The 27,818-nt window shown below is 49.3% G+C and overlaps 1 protein-coding gene across 3 annotated transcripts in view; it reads left to right on the plus strand.

The window, feature by feature from the left end:
* Positions 1 to 27,818, plus strand: part of LOC139751940 (alkaline phosphatase-like) — a 47,998-nt gene that overhangs the window by 9,476 nt on the left and 10,704 nt on the right. For all 3 annotated transcript variants that reach the window (XM_071667644.1, XM_071667643.1, XM_071667645.1), the window contains exons 3-7: positions 3,509 to 3,601; positions 3,981 to 4,198; positions 4,380 to 4,553; positions 25,562 to 25,669; positions 26,475 to 26,558. In XM_071667644.1, coding sequence (XP_071523745.1) covers positions 3,509 to 3,601; positions 3,981 to 4,198; positions 4,380 to 4,553; positions 25,562 to 25,669; positions 26,475 to 26,558 — 677 coding nt within the window. The remainder of the gene's footprint in view (positions 1 to 3,508; positions 3,602 to 3,980; positions 4,199 to 4,379; positions 4,554 to 25,561; positions 25,670 to 26,474; positions 26,559 to 27,818) is intronic.

Here is a 27,818-nt window from a genome sequence, read left to right on the forward strand (position 1 = left end):
CTTCCGTTAATAAGGTTAAAGTGGTCATTAGATCCTAACAGTGGTTACTTACGTACGTACGTACACACACACACACACACACACACACACACACACACGCACACACATTTTACTTGTAGAACTGTCTTCCCGTATGGTATATATATATATATATATATATATATATATATATATATATATATATATATATATATATATTCATTCATATATGGGTGATTGAGTCAGTCCGTAATAAACTGGACAGTTTCCAGATGTTTATCATTATATACACCGAAGATGGTGGCTGGTCTCGTTCACTGGGGAATAGATTTATTGTTCTAATATTACATGATACGGTTGACGTACATTCCATACAGGGTATGAGTGTTATTCATACTCAAACGTATGTGTGTATATACGTATGTATATATATATTGGCCTTATTGTTTACTAACCTTCACAGACCTTGAAGCCGGAATGTGTATCGTACATCACGCATGTAAAGTCTGTATTGAATAACGTGAAGAACAAGAGGACCATAGAGATGTTTAATAGTGTTTTGACTCATTGTGAAGTAAGCATGAGAGTTAGTGATATAATGTAACGTATTTGTCGTGGGGTATAAGATAAGCTCACGTCTGCTGCAACTGGCTGCTGATAACGATATGGAAACATTAGTGCTGAGCCTTGCGCAGGTTCATTATAGTAAAAGAATGTGCTAATCCGATAATAGGATATATTGCTTATAAAAACGACAGCGGTCGTGGGCAATGTAGTGTTTGTATGAAGGACATATATGTTATTGTACTCTACACATTTGTTTTATAAACGATAGATATTATCCGAACTCTAGCTATTATTAATTGAAAAGTATGTTAACCACTGTCTGGATTGTTACGTAAATTACTTAAAAGAACCACGAGGGATTTCAGGATTTCTTCGGATGTAGGTTAGAAAAAAAGTCCTACCTCACTTTCAAACTCATGAGGTCATTGCTCTTGGAAATGCAGCTTCTGATTTCCTCACAATATGATGGAAACAAAAATTTTAAGATTTACGAATCACTTGGACAAATGATTTTTACAGTTTGTTTCAGCAGTTGGGATTCGATGCATTTACCACGCCAACCACAGACGATATAAACTAACCGACTCAGCCAGTAGCTTGGATACTGGGATCTTGTTATCAACGCTCATTTACTCATTATATTAGCGAGTTCCCTGCCTTATGATCATACCTCAAGAAACATGACATTGATCTGTGCATTAGGATCCAAATAAAACTAAATCGCCGTTAAAAGTGGTTTGACTATGGCATTCAAATCGGGTGTAGGCAGGGTAGCGTCAATTAGATGATGGAGAAAAGGAATTTGATCTCTCTCTCTCTCTCTCTCTCTCTCTCTCTCTCTCTCTCTCTCTCTCTCTCTCTCTCTCTCTCTAAAAACTCATTCACTTTCTAAATCACTAACTTCTTGTACTTTCTCTTAAGCGTTTCTAAACCGCACTTCCTTCACCACACAAGACACAGCCGCCACCAAATCTATTTATAAAACTGGAGGAAAAAGTCATAGCGTTGCATGTCTTTCTTCTGCTGGATGATGGCTGGTGTGGGCCTCTCCCGGTGGCCACTACACATCATCAACACAGGAAAAAGTTGCTCAGATAGGTTAGCGAACCAGTTTACTCGGACGCCCAGAGTTTTGATGTTAAACTAATAATGATAATAGTAATGATATTAATATAATAAGTTATGATGATTTCCACTGCTCGTGTTCATCCCGTGAGTGTCATTAAAGCTGGCCTAATGTAATTCCTACGAGACCAATTATCTCGTGTCGTTACATCACGTTTAAAGTACAAACTTTATGACATTTTTAAACGTCGTTTGTTGTGTATGTTGTAATTCATGTGAGGTTAACTGTGGTTCTCGTATTGACGTGTAATATAAGTGACTTGCGTAATTAGTACATGGGGACTTTTGTTTTACTTCTGAGTAAGTGGTCAAACATATGTCTCCATCGGTGTTATCCATTACACAACTAGTTATTTTGAACATGTTTTTCTTCCCTTGAACATTGCGTCTCCTTTTGTTTTTCTACGGTATAACTCTATACGGGAATAAATAGTCATACTTCAAGGTGAGTGTAATGTTGTGAACATAAGATTTCTATATATATATATATATATATATATATATATATATATATATATATATATATATATATATATAAGAAATGAGAAAAATATCAGTTATTATCAGCCTTCCAACTTAAATGGTCTAAAACAACGTATATCTGCTCAGATGAAATGAATTATAGAATAAAGAATAAAGCAGAATACTTAGAAACGTTAATAACTGTATTCTATGACGTATTTGGGGATGATAGAATTATATTAGAGGGGCAGGGTATATTTAGAAGGTCTAGGGCTAACCACATATGTAGAAGACTTGGATTACCACATCTGTAGGATTAAGGTGTCAAACGGCACTTAGGTCAAGGAAGCAGTGAGGTCATTTCGTGTCATGGTCGCGACGTCGTGGGAAAACGTGCCAACCTTTGGCAACCAGTGATGCGTTTTCTATCTTAGAGAGACCCTGACTCGTTTTCTTTGTTAAAGGAACCAGTATATGGACCCCCTATCTGTAGTAGAGATGTTTTTGAATTTCACTTTTTTCCTGAATCATTGCAGAAACTGCTCATTAAGCCGCTTTAATCATGACGAAATTATATTTGATGGTTTTCCAGTATAAGGGATGAAGGATTGGGACCATTTTTTTCATATATATATATATATATTTTTTTTTTTTTTTTTTTTTTTTTTTTTTTTTTTTTTTTTTTATACTTTGTCGCTGTCTCCCGCGTTTGCGAGGTAGCGCAAGGAAACAGACGAAAGAAATGGCCCAACCCCCCCCCCCCCATACACATGTACATACACACGTCCACACACGCAAATATACATACCTACACAGCTTTCCATGGTTTACCCCAGACGCTTCACATGCCTTGCTTCAATCCACTGACAGCACGTCAACCCCTGTATATATATATATATATATATATATATATATATATATATATACTTTTTTTTCTCATAGCAAGGTCAGAGCTGAGACTTTCTACTTTCTCTTCACAATTCTCCTTTTTGCTTCAGTATTTTGATATAGGTAAATTATGAATGTAATCAGTTTATTTTGAGAAAGGAATGAGAACTAGGAATAGTTTCCCATAGTAATCAAGCAAGGGACCTGTTTTCTATAATGAGAGAAGCAGTCCGGATCAGTTTTCTATGACAAGGGAGCGTAACGGGGGACCGACTTCGTGAAACATCTCCCCGCGATGGATGGCTCCCTGTAGCGCAACCTCTTTGTCTCGGTTGACCTGAGAATCCTTGGTGTGTTCTGCTATTCCCACCGACGTAAGCTCTCGAAATGACGTAACACTCTCACGTTGATGAGATAAGACCCTAAGTCGAAATCTCCAGAGAATTTGGCCTTGGTGGTACATCATCTTTGGTTTTCTCCTTCACAGGTGATGAAAACTTCCACAAGATCCGTAAGCAAGACTTCAAGAAGGCAAAGAAGGGTTCATCTTACGGCACCGTACCATTCATCGACAAGGAAGGTGGGTAACGAGGCTACTAGTCCTAACCCGAAACTTGTTTTCGGCTCGGCTAGGCTGCCAGTTAGGGAAGAATACTCCCATAACAATTAGGCTAGGCTACTTGTAGACATTATATTTTGCATTGCTTAAGCTTTCTCGTAGATATTATTATATTTGACCACATTTAGTGTAACTGTACAGAGCAATTACGCAGTTTAAGCTCAGTATTTGGTATGTGGATATGCCCTAAGTACAACGTAAGGAATCTGCTTCAAACACCTGTTTTTCCATAGTGTAAATATAACACAATATCAAGTTTGCGTTTTTGCAATTCATTTTTAGATCATTAAATATGCTAGTCATGTCGTGTACATATAATAATGTTGCTTCCTCCCTGCAGATAAGGAGTATTGGAACAAGCAAGCGCAGGCGACGCTGAGGGATCGGTTGACTGTGAGGCCTCAGGTGTCGCAAGCCAAGAACGTCATTCTCTTCCTTGGTGACGGGATGTCTATGGCTACCGTGACGGCCGCCAGGATCATGAAGGGCCAGAGGACAGGAAAATGGGAACACGAAGATTTGGCCTGGGAAAGTTTCCCTTACTCCTCCTTGATCAAGGTACGCTATACTCTTTTATAAGTTAGTCACTGCTTCTGTTCAGTGTTTGTTAGTGTTTTAACTCGTCTCAGTAAAAATACGCGTCTACAAGACTTTGGTGTTGTCTCCGCAACATTCCCCGTTATTTATTCCGTGATTACACAAGTGCGTGTTGTCCACAGTGACTTGTTTACTGTTGCAGACGTACACAACGGACAGCCAGGTGACGGACAGCGCTGCCAGCGCCACGGCCTACCTGTGCGGCGCTAAGGCCAACAGGGGCACCATCGGCGTCGATGTCAACGTCAACAGGGAGAACTGTAGTGCCCAGCAGGATGACTCCTTCCACGTCCACTCCCTGGCCAAGTGGTTCCAGGTACGTCATACCTGTTGCCCGTCCACCACACACTCTCCACAGAGTCCACACTCCACCACTCACTCCAGTGACGGTTCCTTCCACACACACCATAGATGGTTCCCTCCACATACACTTTGTCTTCATCTTTTACTGACACTCTCGTGTACTTATGTTTCATTCATTCAAGTAGCTGAAGTAACGTAGTAATTGAGGTGCTGTGTACGCTGGTACTGCCTTCTTGATGGTAGTAAAGTACTTCTGGTGGAGGTAATGGGTGGCTTATGACCGTAATTAAGTGCTTCTTACAAATTAAATAGATTGTATTTATTGTCTTATTTGGTCCCATCATGAGAGCAGTGTTACATTGAGAGTAAGATATGTTTGTTGACACTGGCAATGATGCAAGGTCAGCGCCTGCTGCCGTTGTTTATACTCCTCCCGGGCCTTGTTTACACGAATTTATGTAAGACGTCCCTGCATGTTTTGCTGGGCTTTTACCCACTAGGTACGAAGTGATGACGCTATGATATGATGGCCATGTCTTGACTGAACAAAGCTCAGGTCAAAAGCTAAGTTTTCATATACAAGGGTCGTACCGTTGTACTAATGAGCAGATGTTTCCTGCGCGCTTTATAGACGTGGGAATTTGATTAAGAAATTTTATTGTATGTTGTCGTCTTAGACATCCAGTAGTGAGGGCAGCGTCGGAATGTGTATTAGGGTGCGAGAGTGATGGTACATTTTTCGTTACGCCTGGCAGCGCTTTGTACGTGACAAAGGTACGAATTTGTCGGTTATTGTTGGTATGTACGTCTGGCAGCGCTGGTAATGTTCTCAGTGTATGTTGGTCGGCCTCTATTGGTTCCCTGTACACCCACATAATGCTGCGCTTGATAAGTTAGTACTGAAGTATATCCTTGTCTTCCAAAGGAAAGATTGTGACATTGTATCCGTCGTTATCACACCTGAAGCGTACGTTTGGCAGCGCCATGATTTAAAACTACCACAATAGTATTAAGCGTTGTATTTTGTTTGTGATGTTCTCAGATACAACTAATGTTAATCCAAAAGCTGCCTTACCATATGCAGTCGTTTATATAATCAGACCCAGGTAAGGTTTGACTAAATATTCCAATTTTCAAAATTGAAAGTTTAAGAATTTCGTGCCACCTATGACGTAAACATTTACGATGCCGCTGTACATTATCTAGTTTGACCCTTTGAAGATGAACTTCTAAAAGATGTTTTTTTGTTAGTATTTTCTTGCGACTCGACCGCAAGTGTTCACGAAGTTGTGGCGCCTGAATGGCTTCCTTTGTTTGCAGCCCCCCGCTGCTGGGCGGCAGCGTCAAATACACGAGGAACAAAGGCCGATCCTGGTGTCACCCACACACTAGCTGATCTTCCTTACTGAAACCTGTCCTTAGGTTATGACTGTGATGTCTGGAATAGATAGGTTCATCAGGGGTGGAAATTCCTCGGTACAAGCTAAGCATGTGAATGTTTCACGTAACCTCCGGACCTTGCCATGGTTGTAGATAAAGTAACAATGAATAATGGTGTTCGCCAATACGTGAGAGATATGTTCTGTGGTTAGCATCGCAGTGTCACCATCACCAGCTTTAACACGATGAAGTGGAGGGTATGATGGCCTGGCCTTTTAACCTTACCCACAAGGTTTCAGGACAAATAAAGGCCTGGAGGCCATTATTATACCACAGTGTCATACCGATGTATCATGTCATGTTGAAGGGTATACGACAGCGGGGTTAAGTCATGCACTCTGTCGTGTGGAGGATGGACATGTTGCCTCCCACTTGATTGGTCTTGTGTCGTTATTGTACGTGTCTCTGTCTCTCTTGATGACTGATGTAAATGTTGGGCCTCGCTGGCCTTCCTGGCCGTCCTACCACACGTTCTCATTGCCTGTGAAAGAACATTTTCGGAATGTGTGGGTTCATGTGGTTATCGATTAGACTATGTTATTTGTCTCATTTGACGTAATTTATGTATCCTTTGTGAGTTTGGATATTGTTCTTTTGTTCTGACTTTGAGGGAGCCAGGCTCGGCAAACAATAGCTGGTCGAGGAGGGCATTCCACGCCTCCAAGATGGACTTCGGGCGCGAAATCTTCAATCACATCGCCGCTCAAGCTGCCATCGAAGGCTGTCCCGCTGGAGTAACCCTCGAAGCTCAACCTTGAGCCGTCGCAGTCAGCTGCCTCATGGGTGGAGGTCCTCGGAGTGAGCAGGTGGTCATAGTGTAGGCGTGGAGCAACGTTGGTGTCGAGGAAGGAAAAGTGGGTGTAGGAGAAAGTGCATTTGGCTGCTGGATCATCATGGTATGCCTGGGTGGCGGTCTGGCTGGGGTGGGTAATTCCCCCACACACACACACGTTTCGTTGTCCTCCCGACCTTTCTTACACGGGATCCAACCCCACCCCACCCAGGCTGCACCAGACGACCACTGGCCCCTACCATGCTGCACCAGACGACCACTGGCCCCTACCATGCTGCACCAGACGACCACTGGCCCCTACCATGCTGCACCAGACGACCACTGGCCCCTACCATGCTGCACCAGACGACCACTGGCCCCTACCATGCTGCACCAGACGACCACTGGCCCCTACCATGCTGCACCAGACGACCACTGGCCCCTACCATGCTGCACCAGACGACCACTGGCCCCTACCATGCTGCACCAGACGACCACTGGACCCTACCATGCTGCACCAGACGACCACTGGCCCCTACCATGCTGCACCAGACGACCACTGGCCCCTACCATGCTGCACCAGACGACCACTGGACCCTACCATGCTGCACCAGACGACCACTGGCCCCTACCATGCTGCACCAGACGACCACTGGCCCCTACCATGCTGCACCAGACGACCACTGGCCCCTACCATGCTGCACCAGACGACCACTGGCCCCTACCATGCTGCACCAGACGACCACTGGCCCCTACCATGCTGCACCAGACGACCACTGGCCCCTACCATGCTGCACCAGACGACCACTGGCCCCTACCATGCTGCACCAGACGACCACTGGCCCCTACCATGCTGCACCAGACGGAAGCTTGTTGACACGAGGAACAGGAAGCGTCCAACTTCCGGTATAAGTGAAAGCTGTTGATTGGTTGGTGAAAGTTGGTTTATGGCCGCCTACTGCCTGGCCACCAGGTGTTTGGCCGCCCACTGCTTGGCCACTCAGTGCTTGGCCGCCCACTGCCTGGCCACCTGGTGCTTGGCCGCCCACTGCCTGGCCACCTGGTGCTTGGCCGCCCACAGAGACTCGCTCGTAGAATATGTCTGTTGGCGACGGATGAGGTAGACTGTAAGGAGTTGGGCGGTGCGTCGTGGTGGAATACATCGTGGTGGAGGAGGACGTCTTGGTGGTGAAGGAGTGCGTCGTGGTGGTGGAGGAGTGCGCCATGGTGGAGGAGGACGTCGTGGTGGAGTGCGTCGTGGTGGAGTCTCTACAAGTAACTTTAATAAGGGGGGAGGTAACGATGATTTCCCAGGTCCCTCCCCCGAGGCGCCTCGCTAACCATGTTCATTGCCTGGTGGTGCGGGCAGCCGCTGGGGCAGGAGTGACCCTTGACCCCCCCTCCTCCCCCTCCCCCCAGCTCCAGACGACAGTGAAAGTTGAGCAGCGGAAACTGCAACTCACCTAACGTAGGGCAGGGGTGATGGTAGGGGGTGCTGGGGCAGGGGTCATGGTAGGGGGTGTTGGGGCAGGGGTGATGGTAGGGGGTGTTGGGCGCAGGGGTGATGATAGGGGGTATTGGGGCAGGGGTGATGGTAGGGGGTATTGGGGCAGGGGTGATGGTAAGGGGGTGTTGGGCGCAGGGGTGATGATAGGGGGTATTGGGGCAGGGGTGATGGTAGAGGGTGCTGGGGCAGGGGTGATGGTAGGGGGGTGTTGGGCGCAGGGGTGATGATAGGGGGTATTGGGGCAGGGGTGATGGTAGGGGGTATTGGGGCAGGGGTGATGGTGGGAACTTTGATGGGGTTATGGTTCTGGAAGGGTAGGTTAGTGTTGGGGGGAGGGGGTGGGGGGAGCGTCGATCGTGAGAGGATGAAGGAAGGTTTGGTTCCTGAGTCAGAGATGAGGTGGCCCACGCAGGTGAGGCGGGAGGACCTGGGTGAAGATGAACCGTGAAAGTGTGGGGTCTGGCACCCCTCACCCACCACCACCACCCCATCACATGACCTCCTGACCCTGGCTCCTCCTCCTCCTCCACCCGTATATCACGTTTTACATTACCCCTCCACCCCAATCACCCCTCCACCTCACGCCACACTCTCCACCTTCCCGTGCTTCCACCCCTCCCCTTATGTCTACACATCGAATGAATATGATGAAGCAATCAGTCAGCTGGACGTGCGTTCCATCGCAAGTTTTCAGTGATTGAATATTAGCACAGCAGATGACCTCGGAAGGCTGAGCCCCGGGACCAGATGGGACTTTTACAGGGATCATTTAACATAGCTTGGGGAGGCCTGTCGCCTGGTGGATACACAGGGATCATTTAACATAGCCAGGGGAGGCCTGTCGCCTGGTGGATACACAGGGATCATTTAACATAGCCAGGGGAGGCCTGTCGCCTGGTGGATACGCAGGGATCATTTAACATAGCCAGGGGAGGCCTGTCGCCTGGTGGATACGCAGGGATCATTTAACATAGCCAGGGGAGGCCTGTCGCCTGGTGGATGGCGAAACAAGAGAGGTCCTCAAAAATGACCAATGTATTGCCGGTACGACAATGAAAATCTCAGCTTCTAGCGACATGAAACACCCGTGAAAGGTTCACATGACGTGTGTGTGTTTTAAGGAGACTGGGTGGGAATGTCTGATTAAAATCCCTCGCAGTAATTGCAGTAGCGAAGGCCAGCATGAATTTGCATCAGGCGAGGGTACACTCAGACGCCACCTGTGGCTGTACTCCCTAACCACAGTGTATACGAATGAGAGGTTTGACCATGTTGAGGCTGTAAATTACACCGATCGTCGCTAGGGAAGGTGCTTGGCGGAACACAGAAGGTAAGGTAGGCAGGTGGAGGGATCAGGGAAATTTTAACGAATGAAAAAGTGAAAGTGAAGGTAAAGGGAAGCTTGTGGGACGTGGACGATGTTTTACAAGGAGTGCCCCAGGGAAACTACATTACACTCTCTACTGTTCATAATTATGATACCTGACGTACTACTGTTCATAATTATGATACCTGACGTACTACTGTTCATAATTATGATACCTGACGTACTACTGTTCATAATTATGATACCTGACGTACTACTGTTCATAATTATGATACCTGACGTACACAGAGATGTAATATAAAGTATAATACTTTATCTTGCAGATGATACCAGAATAAGATTATAAGAAATTTTAAGATATTTGATAAATAAATAGGGAGAGTAGGATATCAATCAGTTTACGAAAGGTATTTGAATAACGCAATGGAGGCAAAACTCATGGCACAGCAGTTACTGTACTTTACAATTTGTTATGAGAAAGTTACAAACCTTAGGGTAATTATAACGATGTGTTGGAACGTGAAGACCAAATTGAAATGATCATGTAATTAAGGCAGGTTTTTGATAAGGATCGTGACAATGAGACCTTTCGCAACACTGCCCAGGAAGGTTGGGATGACAATGTTCTGGATTTATATAAGAAACGATGGTGGCTGCTGCTGTGTTGTGACCAACCGTGTTGTTTGGGCTGGCCCAACGGAACCAGATGAAATGAGCAAGTTGGAGAGGATTGGGAAACACCTTGTAAACTAAAACATTGGAGAGGAAAACGTGATGTGTCTTTAAATATTACAAGAATTCGAGAAAGACGAAGTTCATTTGTGGGTACCAACATGTAGAAGGAATCAAACAAATATTGAAGTATTATAGCAACAATATTATGACATGAATAGTAATCATATCAATACAAAGTCCGTAGAAAACATTGAAAAGGTATCAACCCACCGGATGTGAGGTCATGTGTGTAACGAGGAAGAAAGTCGGTGTTTTTGCCATCAGGAAATGTAAGTATGGAAGGAACGAATGTTGTTAGATCTGTCAATAGAAAACTGGAGGAATGGGTCAAAACAGTGGCAGATGAACCCAAGACCGAGATGTATGGAGGAGTGTATGTGGCTGCAGAGAACAGTGTTGTGAAACAAGGATGCATGGTAACCCTCCGTGAGGAAATACCTGGTCGAAAGTCCTCGTAAATAGGATAAGTAGATAGTCCTTTTCGTCGGGACTCATGTTTAGGCATTATCTGGCTAGGGTAAACACTACTCCTTATTAAACCACGCTGGTTTACGTGAACTTCATAAGGGAAAAGGTTCATATCTGGGGTTTCGACGAGGTCAAACCCCAGCGTATATACTGAATATGTTACCCAACATCCCTGACCTCAACCCGTCTTCACCGTGTGAACGCCAGACCACACAACCCCCCCCCCCCCCTCCCCCACATGGGAAAGGGTCTGTTATCTTCACGGAATATTTCTATATTCGTCTTCAGTGTTATGTTTGATTAGTGCGATGCCAAAATATACCTTGGTAACAGGACGGCACCCAATCACCCATCCCACATGTTTATGTTGATACTATGTGATCAAAATTACCTAAGCTTAGGGGTCCACCTCGTCAACATGTGGATGGAGCACAGTTTTGGTGGATGTTCCCCGTCATCCATGACCCACGATTATAAGAGGTTAACTTAACATTGTGGTTTTTGTTAACAATGTTAAATTGACTTCCAGTTACACGTATTGCGAGGTAGCATCGCTGGCTCTGTGAGCTTAGGACGGTTATCCTGGGCGACTGCTGGGTGAAAGGATCCGTACGTACACTGCAAGGTGCGTGGGTGATGATAGTGCTACGTTGTGACTCCCCCCCCCTCCCCCTGGCTCACCTCTCGTGTGCTGACCTCTCAGCCCAAGGACCTGGGAGCCCGGGAACTGGGTCAAGTCAGCGTCTTCTGCCGCTGGTGTAGGTGGTGGTGGTGGTGGTGGATGGTCGCTGTGTTGGTGGTGGTGGGTTTGGTGAGAGCCGTTGTCTTTCACATTGGACCTGGTTCTGAAGAAGGAAACAAGATCTTGTGAAGGATTCGTCCTGCCTGGCTTTGTCATGCTCATGCGTCGCATACAGTGCGGTGAACACGAGACATTTCTGCCATTACGGACGCTACCATATGTAAATGAGGGAGTTTACAGCTTTCTCCAGCGGTAATGGACGAAAAGGAGGACATTAGAAGTGGCTGACGCCATGACAGACTTAGGGGGAAATATTTACGTTGTTTTCCAGGGGTAAGTAAAGCCTGACCCCCCTCCCCACCAGCAAGACGGTACGACCCTTCTGTGTACGACATGTATACGACCCGTCGTGCTCAACGGTCGTAACGTTGCGATTAAGGATACCACATTATGGGATTTACAACGACCCTATACTGAACGTCAGACGTGTGTGTGTGTGTGTGTGTGTGTGTGTGTGCGCAGAGCAAGTAGGTCATCGTCCACCCTTGACTGAAACCAGCAGTGGATTTCAGTGTGTGTGTCTCTGAAGCAAGGCGGAGGCGAGGCAGACGAACGATTGTCTCTTGTGTCAGGATGGACAGACGGCTCGAGGCTGAGTAGAAATGGATGAATGGAGAGAGAGAGAGAGAGAGAGAGAGAGAGAGAGAGAGAGAGAGAGAGAGAGAGAGAGAGAGAGAGAGAGATGAGAAAGTGAGAGTTGGTTCAGGAGGGAGAGTGGCTCCTGCACGCCATCTGATGTATACAATGGTACGAACTTCTGTCTCAAGTGACCCATGACCCGTGCATGACACGTACAATAACAGAACGAACAGACAACCTTCACTACAGCAAACATAATATATATATATATATATATATATATATATATATATATATATATATATATATATATATATATATATATACACGTGTGTTTGTGTAACTTACCGGTACGTAAGGGTACGAAGAAGTTAACGGTGTTTAAAAATAGCGTGTGAGGTTAGTGGAGCGGAGTGAGGGACGTGAATGGTCTCCACACTGGAGAGGCAGGTAAACAAAAAACATGGCGGCCGCTGGAGGCTGGCCCAGACCGTGTGACCCTGGCGGTGGCGGCCAGCACCACACTCCTCCTCACACCACCTCCTCCTCCTCCTCCTCCTCCTCCTCTTCTTCTTCTTCTCCGTTAAGGGCCGGCCGCACCTCCATATTCGGGTGATTCATTTTAATTTTCTTATTTACCCTGTGTTCCATCCTCTCTCTCTCTCTCTCTCTCTCTCTCTCTCTCTCTCTCTCTCTCTCTCTCTCTCTCTCTCACGGAGGCAGCTGCAGTTTGGGGGTCGGCTGAGGTCATGGGAACCCTTCCCCCCCCCCCACCACCAGTTGACACACTTCCCCACCTCATCTTTGCGTTCCTGGCTGCTCGCTCGTCGCCCCCCCCCCTTCACGTTCCCTCATGATGGCTGTTCGCTCGTCGCCCCCCCCCCCTTCACGTTCCCTCATGATGGCTGCTCGCTCGTCGCCCCCCCCTTCACGTTCCCTCATGATGGCTGTTCGCTCTTCGCCCCCCCCCCCTTCACGTTCCCTCATGATGGCTGTTCGCTCGTCGCCCCCCCCCCCTTCACGTTCCCTCATGATGGCTGTTCGCTCTTCGCCCCCCCCCCCCTTCACGTTCCCTCATGATGGCTGTTCGCTCGTCGCCCCCCCCCCCCTTCACGTTCCCTCATGATGGCTGCTCGCTCGTCGCCCTCCCCCCCTTCACGTTCCCTCATGATGGCTGCTCGCTCGTCGCCCCCCCCTCACGTTCCCTCATGAAGGCTGCTCGCTTGTCGCCCCCCCCTTCACGTTCCCTCATGATGGCTGCTCGCTCGTCGCCCCCCCTCACGTTCCCTCATGAAGGCTGCTCGCTTGTCGCCCCCCCCTTCACGTTCCCTCATGATGGCTGTTCGCTCGTCGCCCCCCCCCCCCTTCACGTTCCCTCATGATGGCTGTTCGCTCGTCGCCCCCCCCTTCACGTTCCCTCATGATGGCTGTTCGCTCTTCGCCCCCCCCCCCCCTTCACGTTCCCTCATGATGGCTGCTCGCTTGTCGCCCCCCCCTTCACGTTCCCTCATGATGGCTGCTCGCTTGTCGCCCCCCCCTTCACGTTCCCTCATGATGGCTGCTCGCTCGTCGCCCCCCCCTTCACGTTCCCTCATGATGGCTGTTCGCTCTTCGCCCCCCCCCCCCTTCACGTTCCCTCATGATGGCTGCTCGCTTGTCGCCCCCCCCCTTCACGTTCCCTCATGATGGCTGCTCGCTTGTCGCCCCCCCCTTCACGTTCCCTCATGATGGCTGCTCGCTCGTCGCCCCCCCTCACGTTCCCTCATGAAGGCTGCTCGCTTGTCGCCCCCCCCCTTCACGTTCCCTCATGATGGCTGTTCGCTCGTCGCCCCCCCCCCCCTTCACGTTCCCTCATGATGGCTGTTCGCTCGTCGCCCCCCCCCTTCACGTTCCCTCATGATGGCTGTTCGCTCTTCGCCCCCCCCCCCTTCACGTTCCCTCATGATGGCTGCTCGCTTGTCGCCCCCCCCTTCACGTTCCCTCATGATGGCTGCTCGCTCGTCGCCCCCCCTCACGTTCCCTCATGAAGGCTGCTCGCTCGTCGCCCCCCCCTCACGTTCCCTCATGAAGGCTGCTTGCTCGTCGGGGCGCCCCTCATGTTCCCTCATAATGGCTGTTCATACGGGATTACAGGTTGTTCACTTGTTCACCTAAATATACTTACGTTAAAAACTCTTTTTTTTTTTTTAGACTGATAACGTTGTGCCAGCGTCCGTGGCACGTTCATCATCACCTTTCTCTCCCTGAAGCACGTTCACTCGTCTCCCTCACCTTCACTGTTCACAACACCCACCCAGTGGCACGTTCATCATCGCCTCTCTCTCTCTCTCCCTGAAGCTCGTTCACCTGTCTCCCTCACCTTCACTGTTCACAACACGCACCCAATGGCACGTTCATCATCACCTCTGTCTCCCTGAAGCACGTTCACTCGTCTCCCTCACCTTCACTGTTCACAACACGCACCCAATGGCACGTTCATCAGCTCACCCTCAACCTCACGTTCACCCACACCCCCTCCCCCATAACCATACCTCTTTGTTGAGGTACTTTCACCTGCTCTCACCGCTGAGCGCGTTCCTGCACACACACACACCCCCTCCCCCCCTGCACGTTCAAAAGGGAGGGGGGAAAGTGAGGGCAGGATGCGGCGGGCGGGTAAGCATAGTGGCACGAGTCACGTGATGATGACACGAGACATGGCTGTGATGATGGCTCCGGGGGGGGGGGGGGGGGGGGGGGGACAGGTTCCTCATGGTTCAGGAAGTGTCAAGTCTGACCTCATGGCTACTGTGTCATGGGAGGAGAGAGTCTCTCTCTCTCTCTCTCTCTCTCTCTCTCTCTCTCTCTCTCTCTCTCTCTCTCTCTCTCTCTCTCTCATTTGAATAGCCTTATCTGCTTGCCTCTGCCTACCTTGTGTTGTTCCTCCTCCGTGCGATAACACACGACTTCGTGACGCAGCTATCACATGCAACATCTCCAACCCTCCAGCTGAAGTTGTACTACAGGAGAGAGAGAGAGAGAGAGAGAGAGAGAGAGAGAGAGAGAGAGAGAGAGAGAGAGAGAGTCTGATGAGCTTGCGCTTTGAATGCATATAAATAAATGTCACGTGATCACCCCAGTCAGCTGATGCGTGACGTAACGACAACCATGTGATTACCCAGGTCAGCTGATCGCAAGGTAAACACTAGCACGTGGTCACGCCAGTCAGCCGATGAAGTGATGTAAGCAGAGCCATGTGATCACGCCAGTCAGCTGATAGAGAATATAAACATAAGCACGTGATCTCCCTAGGTCAGCTGATTGAAATGTAAACATGAACTGCGTGATTACACCAGTCAGCTGATTGGAAAAGTAAACACACCGCTGTTTACCCAGTCCCTGATTTTCTTTACCATTTTCCTTGCGTCTGTACGTCTGTTTTAGCGTCTGTGAATTGTGGAATCCATGCAGGTTTCATGATGTATTTTGACGCCAGAAATAAAGTATCAGAACCTACTGTGTGTGTGTTTGTGTGTGTGTGCGCTGTCTTGGCGGCGTCTGTATTACAGCAGTCATGACCGAGCCTGTACAGCAGAACAACCCTTTCAGTTGTACATCAGCCAACAGCTGCACATTTGTGGCTTTTTCTTTCCCATGTTCCATTGTAATGTCACGTCACAATCAAACCCATCGACCCCAGGGATCATACCGTGGTGTTCAGGGGTCGTACCTTGGCTGTTAAGGGTCAGCACATCTTTGATCCTGCGATCTCTCAGATCCTTCCTAACTACCTTACAGTGTAGGATTAGTTTCCTTTGCTTCACCCAAGCCTGGGCGTCTGTGTGTCGGAGGCATGGTTAACTTGTGGGTAATGAACTGTCTTTATGTCTCTCTTCTTTACCATCCTTCTTCTCGCCTCACCTTAGACACAGCTCCTCGTTTACCATACCTTCTCCCGTTTCCATGATCGCTTTCCTTTCATGTGTGTGTGTGTGTGTGTGTGTGTGTGTGTGTGTGTGTGTGTGTGTGTGTTGCAGTCCTGCAAGTCACCATTTCACACTCTGGAGAATGTCGTGTTCACTCAGCGTTTGTGTTCATACGTCACGGTGTCTGAGTGAAAGTTGGAGTTCTCAGTTGCTACTACACGTTCCTAAGCGCCTCTTGTAGCGTAAACATCGCGTGGACGTTACAGATGGACCTACATGCATAACGTGACATCGGTCTGGTGTCGTAGCGGGTGTACGTCGTCTTGGGGTTGCCTGGTCTAAGAATGACGGGTTGTCTCGCTTCATCGGCCACCGGGGGGGGGGGGGGAGAGAGAGAGAGAGAGAGAGAGAGAGAGAGAGAGAGAGAGAGAGAGAGAGAGAGAGAGCAAGGCATCAGTTTAGAGGCAAGTATGTCGCGTGTCCTTGTCCCTGGACTTACTGTAGCGAGTTGCAGACGTCATGTGACGATAGGCACCCCATCTGGGACGAAAATGGGTCCCTTTTTTGGGGACGAAATTCGGCCACGTGTGATGAATGTATTCTGTCGTGGAGGAGCAATGTTTTGGGCAAGCGGTCAGTCTTGCTGGCATATGGCCAGTCTTGTAGAACAAGCGGCCAGTTGAGCGAGTGATCTTAAAGTTCATTATTTTTTTCCCCACTTCTTGGTCCGCGTCTTGAGGTGGTTGTGTTGGCGTCCTCGTCCGTGCGAAGACGAACACTGGTAGACCTTGAGGCGTCGAGTGCTTGCCACATCACACCACCCGACTGTAGTGGTCTACCAGCGGCACACCGTACCCCGGTACCACTGTCGGTCGGTACGCGGTACACGTACCTCACCATGGTTGCTGGAGAGGGAGCAGGAGGAGGAGGGGGGGGCTTGTTTTGTAACCCCCTTTTGTAACCCCCTTGCTGTGTGAGGCGCTGCTGGACGGGGTCATGACCAGATGGAGAGGCAGAGAGTTAGGATAGGCTTCACTTGGTCCTCTCAGGCACAGACCACAGCGATGATTGTTGTGGACGAACCCATTATGAACGCCCTCGTCAGAAGCGTACATTTCTCAGCTACCCATCCAGCAGCGCTCCAGCATCTGTTCTTCAGCGTTACGGAGACTCTCCAGTCAATTTATGTCTAAACGAAAATGTCCAGGTATTACCCCAAGCACCCTTCCTCCAGCGGCCCCTGCAGCTCCAAGGATGCGCTACGCGCAGTAGCAGAGACAGGAATGGAGTCTTTTGATGATGACGCGGCCTCCTCGAAGATGACTTTTCGCTGGCGGGGTAACCCGAGACAGGCGGAGTCCGGTAACACCCACACTGATGAAAGCCATGCCATCAGTGTACTGTGGCTGAAGGTTCTGGTTTGATTGCAGTGGTGCAGAAGCCACTACAGACACGGAAGCCAGCCAGCCAACCCCAGGCCAACTGGGAATGCCAGCATGGTGACGTGTATAGCTGGCCGGGGGGAGCAAGGTCAGAGAAAAGACTGACCTTAGCTCTTGTGATGAGCTGTGACCTTACTCACGGCACCTCCAGGCCTCTGGGTTGATTTATGGCTCTTCTTGTGTGGAGTAGTGGCCTTCCTGCTCGTATGGCCTTATTCTGCCCCCGCCGTAATGTGTGGTGATTGCCAGGTTGTGCTGGAGGTGGCGCTTCTGGGGGACTTGCGGTGGTGTTGGCGTTGCTGGGGGACTTGTGGTGGTGTTGGCGTTGCTGGGGGACTTGTGGTGGTGTTGGCGTTGCTGGGGGACTTGTGGTGGTGTTGGCGTTGCTGGGGGACTTGTGGTGGTGTTGGCGTTGCTGGGGACTTGTGGTGGTGTTGGCGTTGCTGGGGGACTTGTGGTGGTGTTGGCGTTGCTGGGGGACTTGTGGTGGTGTTGGCGTTGCTGGGGGACTTGTGGTGGTGTTGGCGTTGCTGGGGGACTTGTGGTGGTGGTGTTAGGAACTTGGTGGTGGTTGAGGAGGCTGTGGGGAACGCCGTGGCGAGACGTTGGGACGTGGTGGTGGTAACTGTGGTGGAGGTGGTGGTAGTTCTGGGAACTTGACCACTTCGTATGACCGCCTGAGAGGGTTAGGTAGTGCTGGCTATATAGGGTAAAGACCGACTGATAGACTAATATGGTCACCTGTGCAGTAGACCAGTACGGCAGACCATTACGGTAGACCAGTGGTAGATCAGTACGGTAGACCAGTACGGTAGACCAGCACGGTAGACCAGTACGGTATGTGCCGAAGGTTGGAGGAAGGCGGTAATATAAGTAGGGTTACGTAGGGAGGACTGATTACCTGCTGATAACACAGCCCACTCTCTTGCAAGAAGGAACCTTGAACACAAACAGAGCCTCTAGAAGGAACCTCGAACATGAACAAGGCTTCTAGAACGAACTTAGAACACGAACAAGGCTTGTAGAAGGAACAATAAAAGGAACTTAGAACTTTTAGAAAACCGCCAACAAGACGAACAAAAATTGGAGGGAAGATCTGGGGCTCCACACCGGGGGCTTCTGCAATGATCGCTCCGGCAGTTCGTGCCAGCCGGGAACCTACGCTAACAAGGCTCAGTGAACAGAAAGGGTGTGCCAGTCGCACAGTACGTGATGGTAGTCGAACTTTTTGAACACGACGGTACGACCCTTGAACTTAACTGTACCGTCGTGTCGTGCTCAGTGGTCGTGCCCAGTGGTCGTAGTGTCGTGCTGAAGGATCCTACTTGTCGTGGTCAAGGGTCGTACCGTCGTGTTCCAGAGTTGAGGGAATATTTAAGCGTTAGTGGGGTAGAAAGTGTGTTTATAGACTTGGGTATATCTTACTCAACACAGCACAAGGTAATCTCCTCCACCTCCTCCTAAACTGAAAGTGTATATATTATGTATATAGAACTGTTATATATAATTGTTATATATTACATATATAGAACTGTAATAACATAATTATTTCAGATCTTTGTCTCTTAGCAAGTCAGTTTCGACTTGACACAAGGAAACACCAATTTGGGTTAGGTTAGACAGGCAGAAGCTGGGTTAAAACGTTCTCATGTAAACAACACACGGATGCGGGGGTAAAATGATCTTGCAATCCCACAGCCAAGGGAATTCAGGTGTACATTTATCTAAGTACATATATATCCTTTATATAAGACCTCACATGTAGATCATCAAATCATTACGAATATGTAATTACATTATCATTAGGGATATGTGTGTGTGTGTGTGTGACTACTTATTTCTCTGTCAAGGGAGGGAGATGTATACCCTTGTAGCCACACTTGTGAACATTACCATTAAACATCGTTTTAAACTTCATTATTGTGACCTCATTGGGAATTTCACTCCTCTGTTTATCCTGTTTTTATGTCGTACAATTACTTCTTTATGTCGTACAATTACTTCTTTATGTCGTACAATTACTTCTTTATGTCGTACAATTACTTCTTTACATCTGACAAGGTTCTTGTGTACTTTCCTGTCGTGGCTTCTGGTTATTCTTCTTGTTCATCTTTGCGAAGAACTGTTCACTCCTGACGTCGTCAGACTGGTTGATGCTCTTAAAGGTTGTGTTCTTCCATGTGGACGAATTTATGGCCTCTCACCCTTCACTGTACCTGTTCTTCCCCTACTGTGGACCCTCTCGAACAGCTCGTTATGCTTGTTTAAGTGCGATGGCCAACCCTGAGGAATCTCTACTTACTTTCGTTCCTAATGTTGGGTCTGAAGTGTATCCAATCCTTTCCTCCTCTGCCAAGTTAAGGCGACAGTTCTGGTACAAAGTCCACACATTCCTGCAGCTTACCACACGCTGTCTGGATCCTTTTCGTATGTTGATATGCCTTTTCTCCTCACCTTTCATACTTTCCCTTCACGACCTCGGCATCATCAGCAAACACATTCAGGCGTGAGTCCAATCCTGCCAAGTCATTCACAGGGATCAAGGAGAACAGTGGTTCCATGGATGAATCCCTGGCAGACGCCCATTGTTCCACTCCTGCAAGGTATTTTTTCTGTCCACCATGTGTGTGTGTGTGTGTGTGTGTGTGTGTGTGTGTGTGTGTGTGTGTGTGTGTGTGTGTGACGAGGATTGTCCAGGTGTGAGGGACTACAGGCGACCAGTGGGGCTGACTCCCACGCAGGGGAGACGCAGCGTGTTGACGGTGTATTGCGTCACCCCCACGTCCCCCACACCTGCACACGACCCACCTGTTTGTGTCGGGGATGTCGTAAGGCAGACCAGGTCTTGTCTCTGGAATTGAACAATGAAACGTTCTCAGAATGGAAGCTAACATTACAGAATCAAGACTACTTGGTTTAATGGTGAGGTGTTCTGGTGTACACGACCGTGTATCATGCACAGGAATGTGAACTCGTGAAAACCCGCCAGTAACACTTTCCGGTAACACCTGCAGGTAACACCCGCCAGTAACACCTGCAGGTAACACCTGCCAGTAACACCTGCAGGTAACACCTGCCAGTAACACCTGCAGGTAACACCTGCCAGTAACACCTGCAGGTAACACCTGCCAGTAACACCTGCAGGTAACACCTGCCAGTAACACCTGCAGGTAACACCTGCCAGTAACACCTGCAGGTAACACCTGCCAGTAACACCTGCAGGTAACACCTGCCAGTAACACCTGCAGGTAACACCTGCCAGTAACACCTGCAGGTAACACCTGCCAGTAACACCTGCAGGTAACACCTGCCAGTAACACCTGCAGGTAACACCTGCCAGTAACACCTGCAGGTAACACCTGCCAGTAACACCTGCAGGTAACACCTGCCAGTAACACCTGCAGGTAACACCTGCCAGTAACACCTGCAGGTAACACCTGCCAGTAACACCTGCAGGTAACACCTGCCAGTAACACCTGCAGGTAACACCTGCCAGTAACACCTGCAGGTAACACCTGCCAGTAACACCTGCCAGTAACACCTGCAGGTAACACCCTCCGGTAACAAGAACATATTATCCTGTTATTCTTGTTACTTTCGTGGTGATGGCCACCTGATCTGTTAATTGCTGTTCGCAATCTTCTGACATGAACTTGCGATATGGTTTTTTTCCCTTCCCTGATCACAGATTTGAACCTGTTTGACGGGTACATAACGCGTTCAACAACTTAATTATCCACTGCAAGATTGGCTTCAACATAAGCTTTATCATGTCTTTGTAGACTCGTGTGGCAAGGAATCCACAACCGTTTAAATCGAATTCCATCGCCAGTTATGGCTTCAGACACCACCATGTTAAGATCTTGTCTCAGATTACACACACACACACACACACACACACACACACACACACACACACACACACACACACACACACACACAGCAGGGTGTGAGGACAGGGAACCTGGCATGACTATGTGTGTGTGTGTGAATGTGTGTGTGTGTGTGTGTGTGTTGTGTGTGTGTGTGTGTGTGTGGTGTGTGTGTGTGTGTGTGAATGTGTGTGTGTGTGTGTGTGTGTGTGAATGTGTGGTGTGTGTGTATGTGTGTGTGTGTGTGAATGTGTGGTGTGTGTGTGTGTGTGTGTGTGTGTGTGTGTGTAGAGGGGGGACCGGTGGAGGTCGTCAGTTTGTGAGGTCGTTGGTGGGCAGTTTCGTTCTCACTTCCCAGGTGGTCACCGTCCCGGGGGTCGTGACCTCGGGGTCGTGACCCCACATCCCATCTGGGGGCCATATATGATTGGTGCTCCCCCTCCCCCCCCGGCAGCCGTCGCCCAGGGTGGGACTGCCTTATTAGTGGGGAGTTTAGTGACGGTTTTGCACAATGAGCCCGCACTACAGTGGCCGTCAGGTTCCCAGCCGTGGCCCCAGGTTCTTGTCTTCACTTTCTGCCTCGCACGGACGTGGGTGGTTAACATTTACTGTTACAGGCTCCATCCACCTTACACATAACACCTCCATAACACAGGCACCGCGTGCGAGTCCTTGTTCTCGACTGTGACTTTCCCTGCGTTGAGCACTACGCGCCAGGCTGGCGCAAGACGCTCCCGCCGGTGGGTCGTGGGTGGGTAGGTAGGCACCCCTCCCTCCGTGCTCCATCCTGGCCAGTGTGGGGGTCTGGCCTGTGCGTCAGGAGAGGTGGGTTCCCACACCTGTGCAGGGCCTCGGACGGCCCACGAGTGCTGTGTTGTCTCGGGTTTTTACGAGCGCACGCACTCCCACCCTGACGCTACGAGCAGCGGCAGGGGAAGGCCGGACCCACGCCACACACGCACACACGGAGAGAGAGAGAGAGAGAGAGAGAGAGAGAGAGAGAGAGAGAGAGAGAGAGAGAGAGAGAGAGGATTGTTAGTGACATTCTGTTGTTGGTCCAGAGAAAAACACTGGATCGTTCGAGCCATTTGTAGTTAGGCCGGAAGAAAGAAAATGCATTGTGGGGTAAATGATTATACTGGGGTGAAGAGTACAGTCTGACGGTTATGTACCTTACTGAAATGATTATGTACCAGACTTACAGGGTTACATACGTGTGTTGAAAGGGTTATAGTACCTTACTCAAAGGGTTAGGTACCGTACAGAATGGCATATTCACCTTACTGAAATGGTTAGGTCCCCTTTCCTGGGAAGGGTCGGGTTTTCCCCCGGTAAAAGGGATGAGAGTTTACGGACAAGGTGAAGTGTAATGAAGGGGAAGATTACCCTGTACGAGAGGTCAGATGGTGAAGGGGTAAACCTATACCTCAGGAAGGGGTTAAGGCCGAACACACTTGAGCCGCAGGAGGTTTTAACACAACCCCAAACCTGCCGTAGGTGATGTATGGAACAATGGACCGGCCCGGGTGACTGGCGGGCGCTGGGGAAATGACGACACTTGGTTGAGCGATCAACTGGGGAAGATGTGAAGTGAAAGTACTGGGGGAAGTGTGGCTCTGTACTGTACTGGGGAAAGTGTGGCTCTGTACTGTACTGGGGAAAGTGTGGCTCTGTACTGTACTGGGGAAAGTGTGGCTCTGTACTGTACTGGGGGGACCGTGGCTCTGTACTGTACTGGGGGAAGTGTGGCTCTGTACTGTACTGGGGGAAGTGTGGCTCTGTACTGTACTGGGAGGACCGTGGCTCTGTACTGGACTGGGGGAAGTGTGACTCTCTACTGTACTGGGGGAAGTGTGGCTTTGTACTGTACTGGGGGAACTGTGGCTCTGTACTGTACTGGGGGAAGTGTGACTCTCTACTGTACTGGGGGAAGTGTGGCTTTGTACTGTACCGGGTGGATGGGTGCTTGTGTGTTGAGGGAGATATAAGGGGTGAGTGTGAGGGCATCCGTGAGTGAGTGAGTGAGTGTGGGTGTGTGAGGGGGATGAGATGCAGTTTGGAAGGAGAGACGTGTATGAACATGGTTTCTGAAGGTGCAGGTTTGAGAAGCAACGCCTTGTGACCACATAACACGAGGGTCAGTTTCGCTGCAAGTGTGAGGAGGAACACTGAGAGATAAGTCAGCTAACCTAACCTGGTGCTGAAGGCCAGCTTAAAATGCACCGAGATTAACAGTAGGTTAAGTAAAGCTCAGCTTCTTGTGGTACAGTTTAATGAGGCACAGCTTGAAGCTTGCCACAGCTTGGGAGGCGAAAATGGTTTGGTGAGAGAAACAGAACCTGACTACAGTGATGTACGTGACCTAGGTTGACACCTCATTAAACCTCCAGAGTTGCCACCTCGTTAAACTTCCTGACTAGCCTCATTAAACCTCCTGACTAGCCTCATTAAACTTCCTGGCTAACCTCATTAAACCTCCTGACTAGCCTAATTAAACCTGACTAGCCTCGTTAAACCTCCTGACTAGCCGCGTTAAACCTCCTGACTAGCCTCGTTAAACCTCCTGACTAGCCTCGTTAAACCTCCTGACTAGCCTCATTAAACCTCCTGACTAGCCTCATTAAACCTCCTTGCTAACCTCACGTGTGGAGGCAGGACGGTAACCGAACCTGCTCAGAAAAATATCTTATCATTTTTTACTTTTGATATTATCTTAAGCGACGGAAGACGTTACGTCACATGGCTCAGTTCGAATGAGTGATCAGTGAGAGGACCGACCATCCCGTCCTCCGTCAGGTAATGATGTTGCTTGTCGTTAATACAGAAGTTACGATCCATCTTAATTCGTCTTCCTGGACGCAAGTGATGTTTGGAGTTGTTGATGAGGCTTACGTCTCCGTCACACTGCTCACTGCTACGACGTCCCCCCCCCCCCCCCCCCCTCACGTTCGCCACCAGTGCCCGCAGTGGTCGCTGGTGGTTGTACGCTTAGAGTCGTTATCGTACGCTTAAGCGTCGCATCCACCCGCGTTTGTGACTATCGTACGCTTAGAGTCGTTATCGTACGCTTAAGCGTCGCATCCACCCGCGCTTGTGACTATCGTACGCTTAGAGTCGTTATCGTACGCTTAAGCGTCGCATCCACCCGCGTTTGTGACTATCGTACGCTTCCCACATCCAACGTACACCACATCACTGCCATTTACAGTTAGGATTGACCCTCGCCAACTACTTTCACCGTGTTTGCTGTTGCTTCATCGTACTAATCCGAGAGGATTTTTGTTTTTATGATTCACTTATGTCGCCTGCGTGGCATGGAAATCACACCTTACCCAGCAACATAACCTTGGTCGTCACAACTTGAAAGTTGTGAGGCGCACCTCACCATCCTGAACACACACACACACACACACACACACACACACACATGCGCTACTAAGTCCATGATTGTGATTTGGATTTTGCCTGAGTTACGATGGTTGTATTGACATCTTGCCAGATAACCAGCCTGGAACGTGCGACACACGTGTTCCAGACGACACTTCCAGTCGTTCACACGTGTTCCAGACGACACTTCCAGTCGTTCACACGTGTTCCAGACGACACTTCCAGTCGTTCACACGTGTTCCAGACGACACTTCTAGTCGTTCACTCGTGTTCCAGACGACACTTCCAGTCGTTCACACGTGTTCCAGACGACACTTCCAGTCGTTCACACGTGTTCCAGACGACACTTCCAGTCGTTCACACGTGTTCCAGACGACACTTCCAGTCGTTCACACGTGTTCCAGACGACACTTCCAGTCGTTCACACGTGTTCCAGACGACACTTCTAGTCGTTCACTCGTGTTCCATGTCGTGGTTGTGGTACGCTGCAGACGACACCTCGTGGTTGTCGTGTTAAACTATTGATTGATTGTGTAGAACCATTAACCTATGGTTGTTGTTAACCCCACCACTGTCCCCACCACTGTCTCCACCACTGTCTCCACCACTGTCCCCACCACCCAGCACCACTGTCTCCACCACCCAGGACCACTGTCTCCACCACGTAGCACCACTGTCTCCACTACTGTCTCCACCCCCGCCACTGCCCCCCCCCCTAACACCAGTATGTGTCACGTGATCATGTCTCACCCTCCCCCCCCCCCCCCCCCCCCCCTCGCCCACAGGATGCAGGGAAGAGCACGGGGTTCGTGACCACGACCAGGGTGACCCACGCCACGCCCGCAGCCACCTACGCCCACGTGGCTGACCGCGAGTGGGAGGACGACCACGAGGTGAGTAGTGCACCACCACGACCCCCAGGTGGGTGGTGGGTAGGGCAGGACGACCCCCAGGTGGGTGGGGCAGGACGACCAGCAGGTGGGTGGTGGGTGGGGCAGGACGACCAGCAGGTGGGTGGGGCAGGACGACCAGCAGGTGGGTGGGGCAGGACGACCAGCTGGTGGGTGGTGGGTGGGGCAGGACGACCAGCTGGTGGGTGGTGGGTGGGGCAGGACGACCAGCAGGTGGGTGGGGCAGGACGACCAGCAGGTGGGTGGGGCAGGACGACCAGCTGGTGGGTGGTGGGTGGGGCAGGACGACCAGCTGGTGGGTGGTGGGTGGGGCAGGACGACCAGCAGGTGGGTGGGGCAGGACGACCAGCTGGTGGGTGGTGGGTGGGGCAGGACGACCAGCTGGTGGGTGGTGGGTGGGGCAGGACGACCAGCAGGTGGGTGGTGGGTGGGGCAGGACGACCAGCTGGTGGGTGGTGGGTGGGGCAGGACGACCAGCAGGTGGGTGGTGGGCGGGGCAGGACGACCAGCTGGTGGGTGAACCATGCGGTATACTCCCATGGTAATTCTTTAGGGAAGGTATTTATCTATCTATCTATCTATATAGAGATAGAAAGATAGATAGATAGATAGATAGATAGAGAGAGAGAGAGAGAGAGAGAGAGAGAGAGAGAGAGAGAGAGAGAGAGAGAGAGAGAGAGAGATGGTCGTGGAGGTTCCTTCATGTTGGCCAGATCTCATATCATCCCCACCTCCTTCCCCCATCCTCAGACTAACCCCCCACCCCCCCTCCTTTCCTCCCCCCCAGATCATCAATGACGGCGTGGATGACGTCGCCTGTGACGACATCGCTGAGCAGCTGATCCTGAACGAACCGGGACGAAACTTTAAGGTAAGAACGAAGTGTTTAGATATAAGCATTGATTTTTAGGGTGAGGACGAAACTTTAAGGAAAGGGTGTACTGTTGAGGTAAAGCTTTAGGAAGCAGTTTTAGGGCAAGGACGATCTGTTAAGGTAAGAACGAAAGTTTTGGATACGGACGGAACTTGAAGCAGGTGGTGAAACTTTAAGGGAGAAGCAGATAGTAAGGGACGAACGTTAACGATGAAACTTTTTAGGAAACTTTATAGGATGATCAAAAGACCTGGTGAAGAACGAAACTCTCTGGATAATGGCGAAACTTCTTGGTGGTGGCGCTATCTCTCAGAAGCCGGAAATGGCGTGTATATATATATATATATATATATATATATATATATATATATATATATATATATATATATATATATTATGGCTTGGAATTCTGGGTTATCTTTATGAAGCCATCTGACAGCCTTTCATTCCGTGAGCACGACGGTACGACCCGTGGACACGACGGTACGATCCTTGAACACGACGGTACGACCCTTAAACATGACGGTACGACCCTTGAACACGACGGTACGACCCTTGAACACGACGGTACGACCCTTGAACACGACGGTACGACCCTTGAACACGACAGTATGACCCTTGAACACGACGGTATGACCCTTGGGAACAACAGGCTGACCTTTAGAGAGAGAGAGAGAGAGAGAGAGAGAGAGAGTATGAGAAGCGCTTTTGTTGTACACAATTTACTTGGCATGAAAGATTGATCACAGTAAAGCTACACACACCCACTAAGCCCACACTACATCCAGCCTCTCCACTGCACCACAGGTGAAAGGATAAGAAAAAAAGAAACTCGGCCATGAGCAAATTAGACTCTCGCTTGACTGTCCAGCAGCAAGTCATCTCTGGACGCTCATTTGGCTATGTTGTTTGGGCGGCGCGAGTAAACACCTTTTGAAAGTGTCCGGCAGCCGGTACACATCTTTTGAAAACGCGTTTTGATAAATAACTTTTGTCATACTTTTGATATTAGGTTTATTTTACTTGTACAGGTAGTATTGCTTTTATTATATGTAATGTTTTTGTACTTTTAATCATCAGATAACTTGAATTATAAGGCAAAGTATTTGAATTGTCGTCATGAAATCGTTTATTTTTAGAATATTTGCCTTTAAAAGGTGAATTTGCAGACTCGCCCAAATTTGCATACAGGCGTTGTGGGTGTAAATGTTTGGCTCGCTAGTGTAAATCACTTACACACGAACACCAGTCACCAGT

Source organism: Panulirus ornatus, chromosome 12 (genome assembly GCF_036320965.1).
Source record: "Panulirus ornatus isolate Po-2019 chromosome 12, ASM3632096v1, whole genome shotgun sequence".
NCBI lineage: Eukaryota > Metazoa > Arthropoda > Malacostraca > Decapoda > Palinuridae > Panulirus > Panulirus ornatus.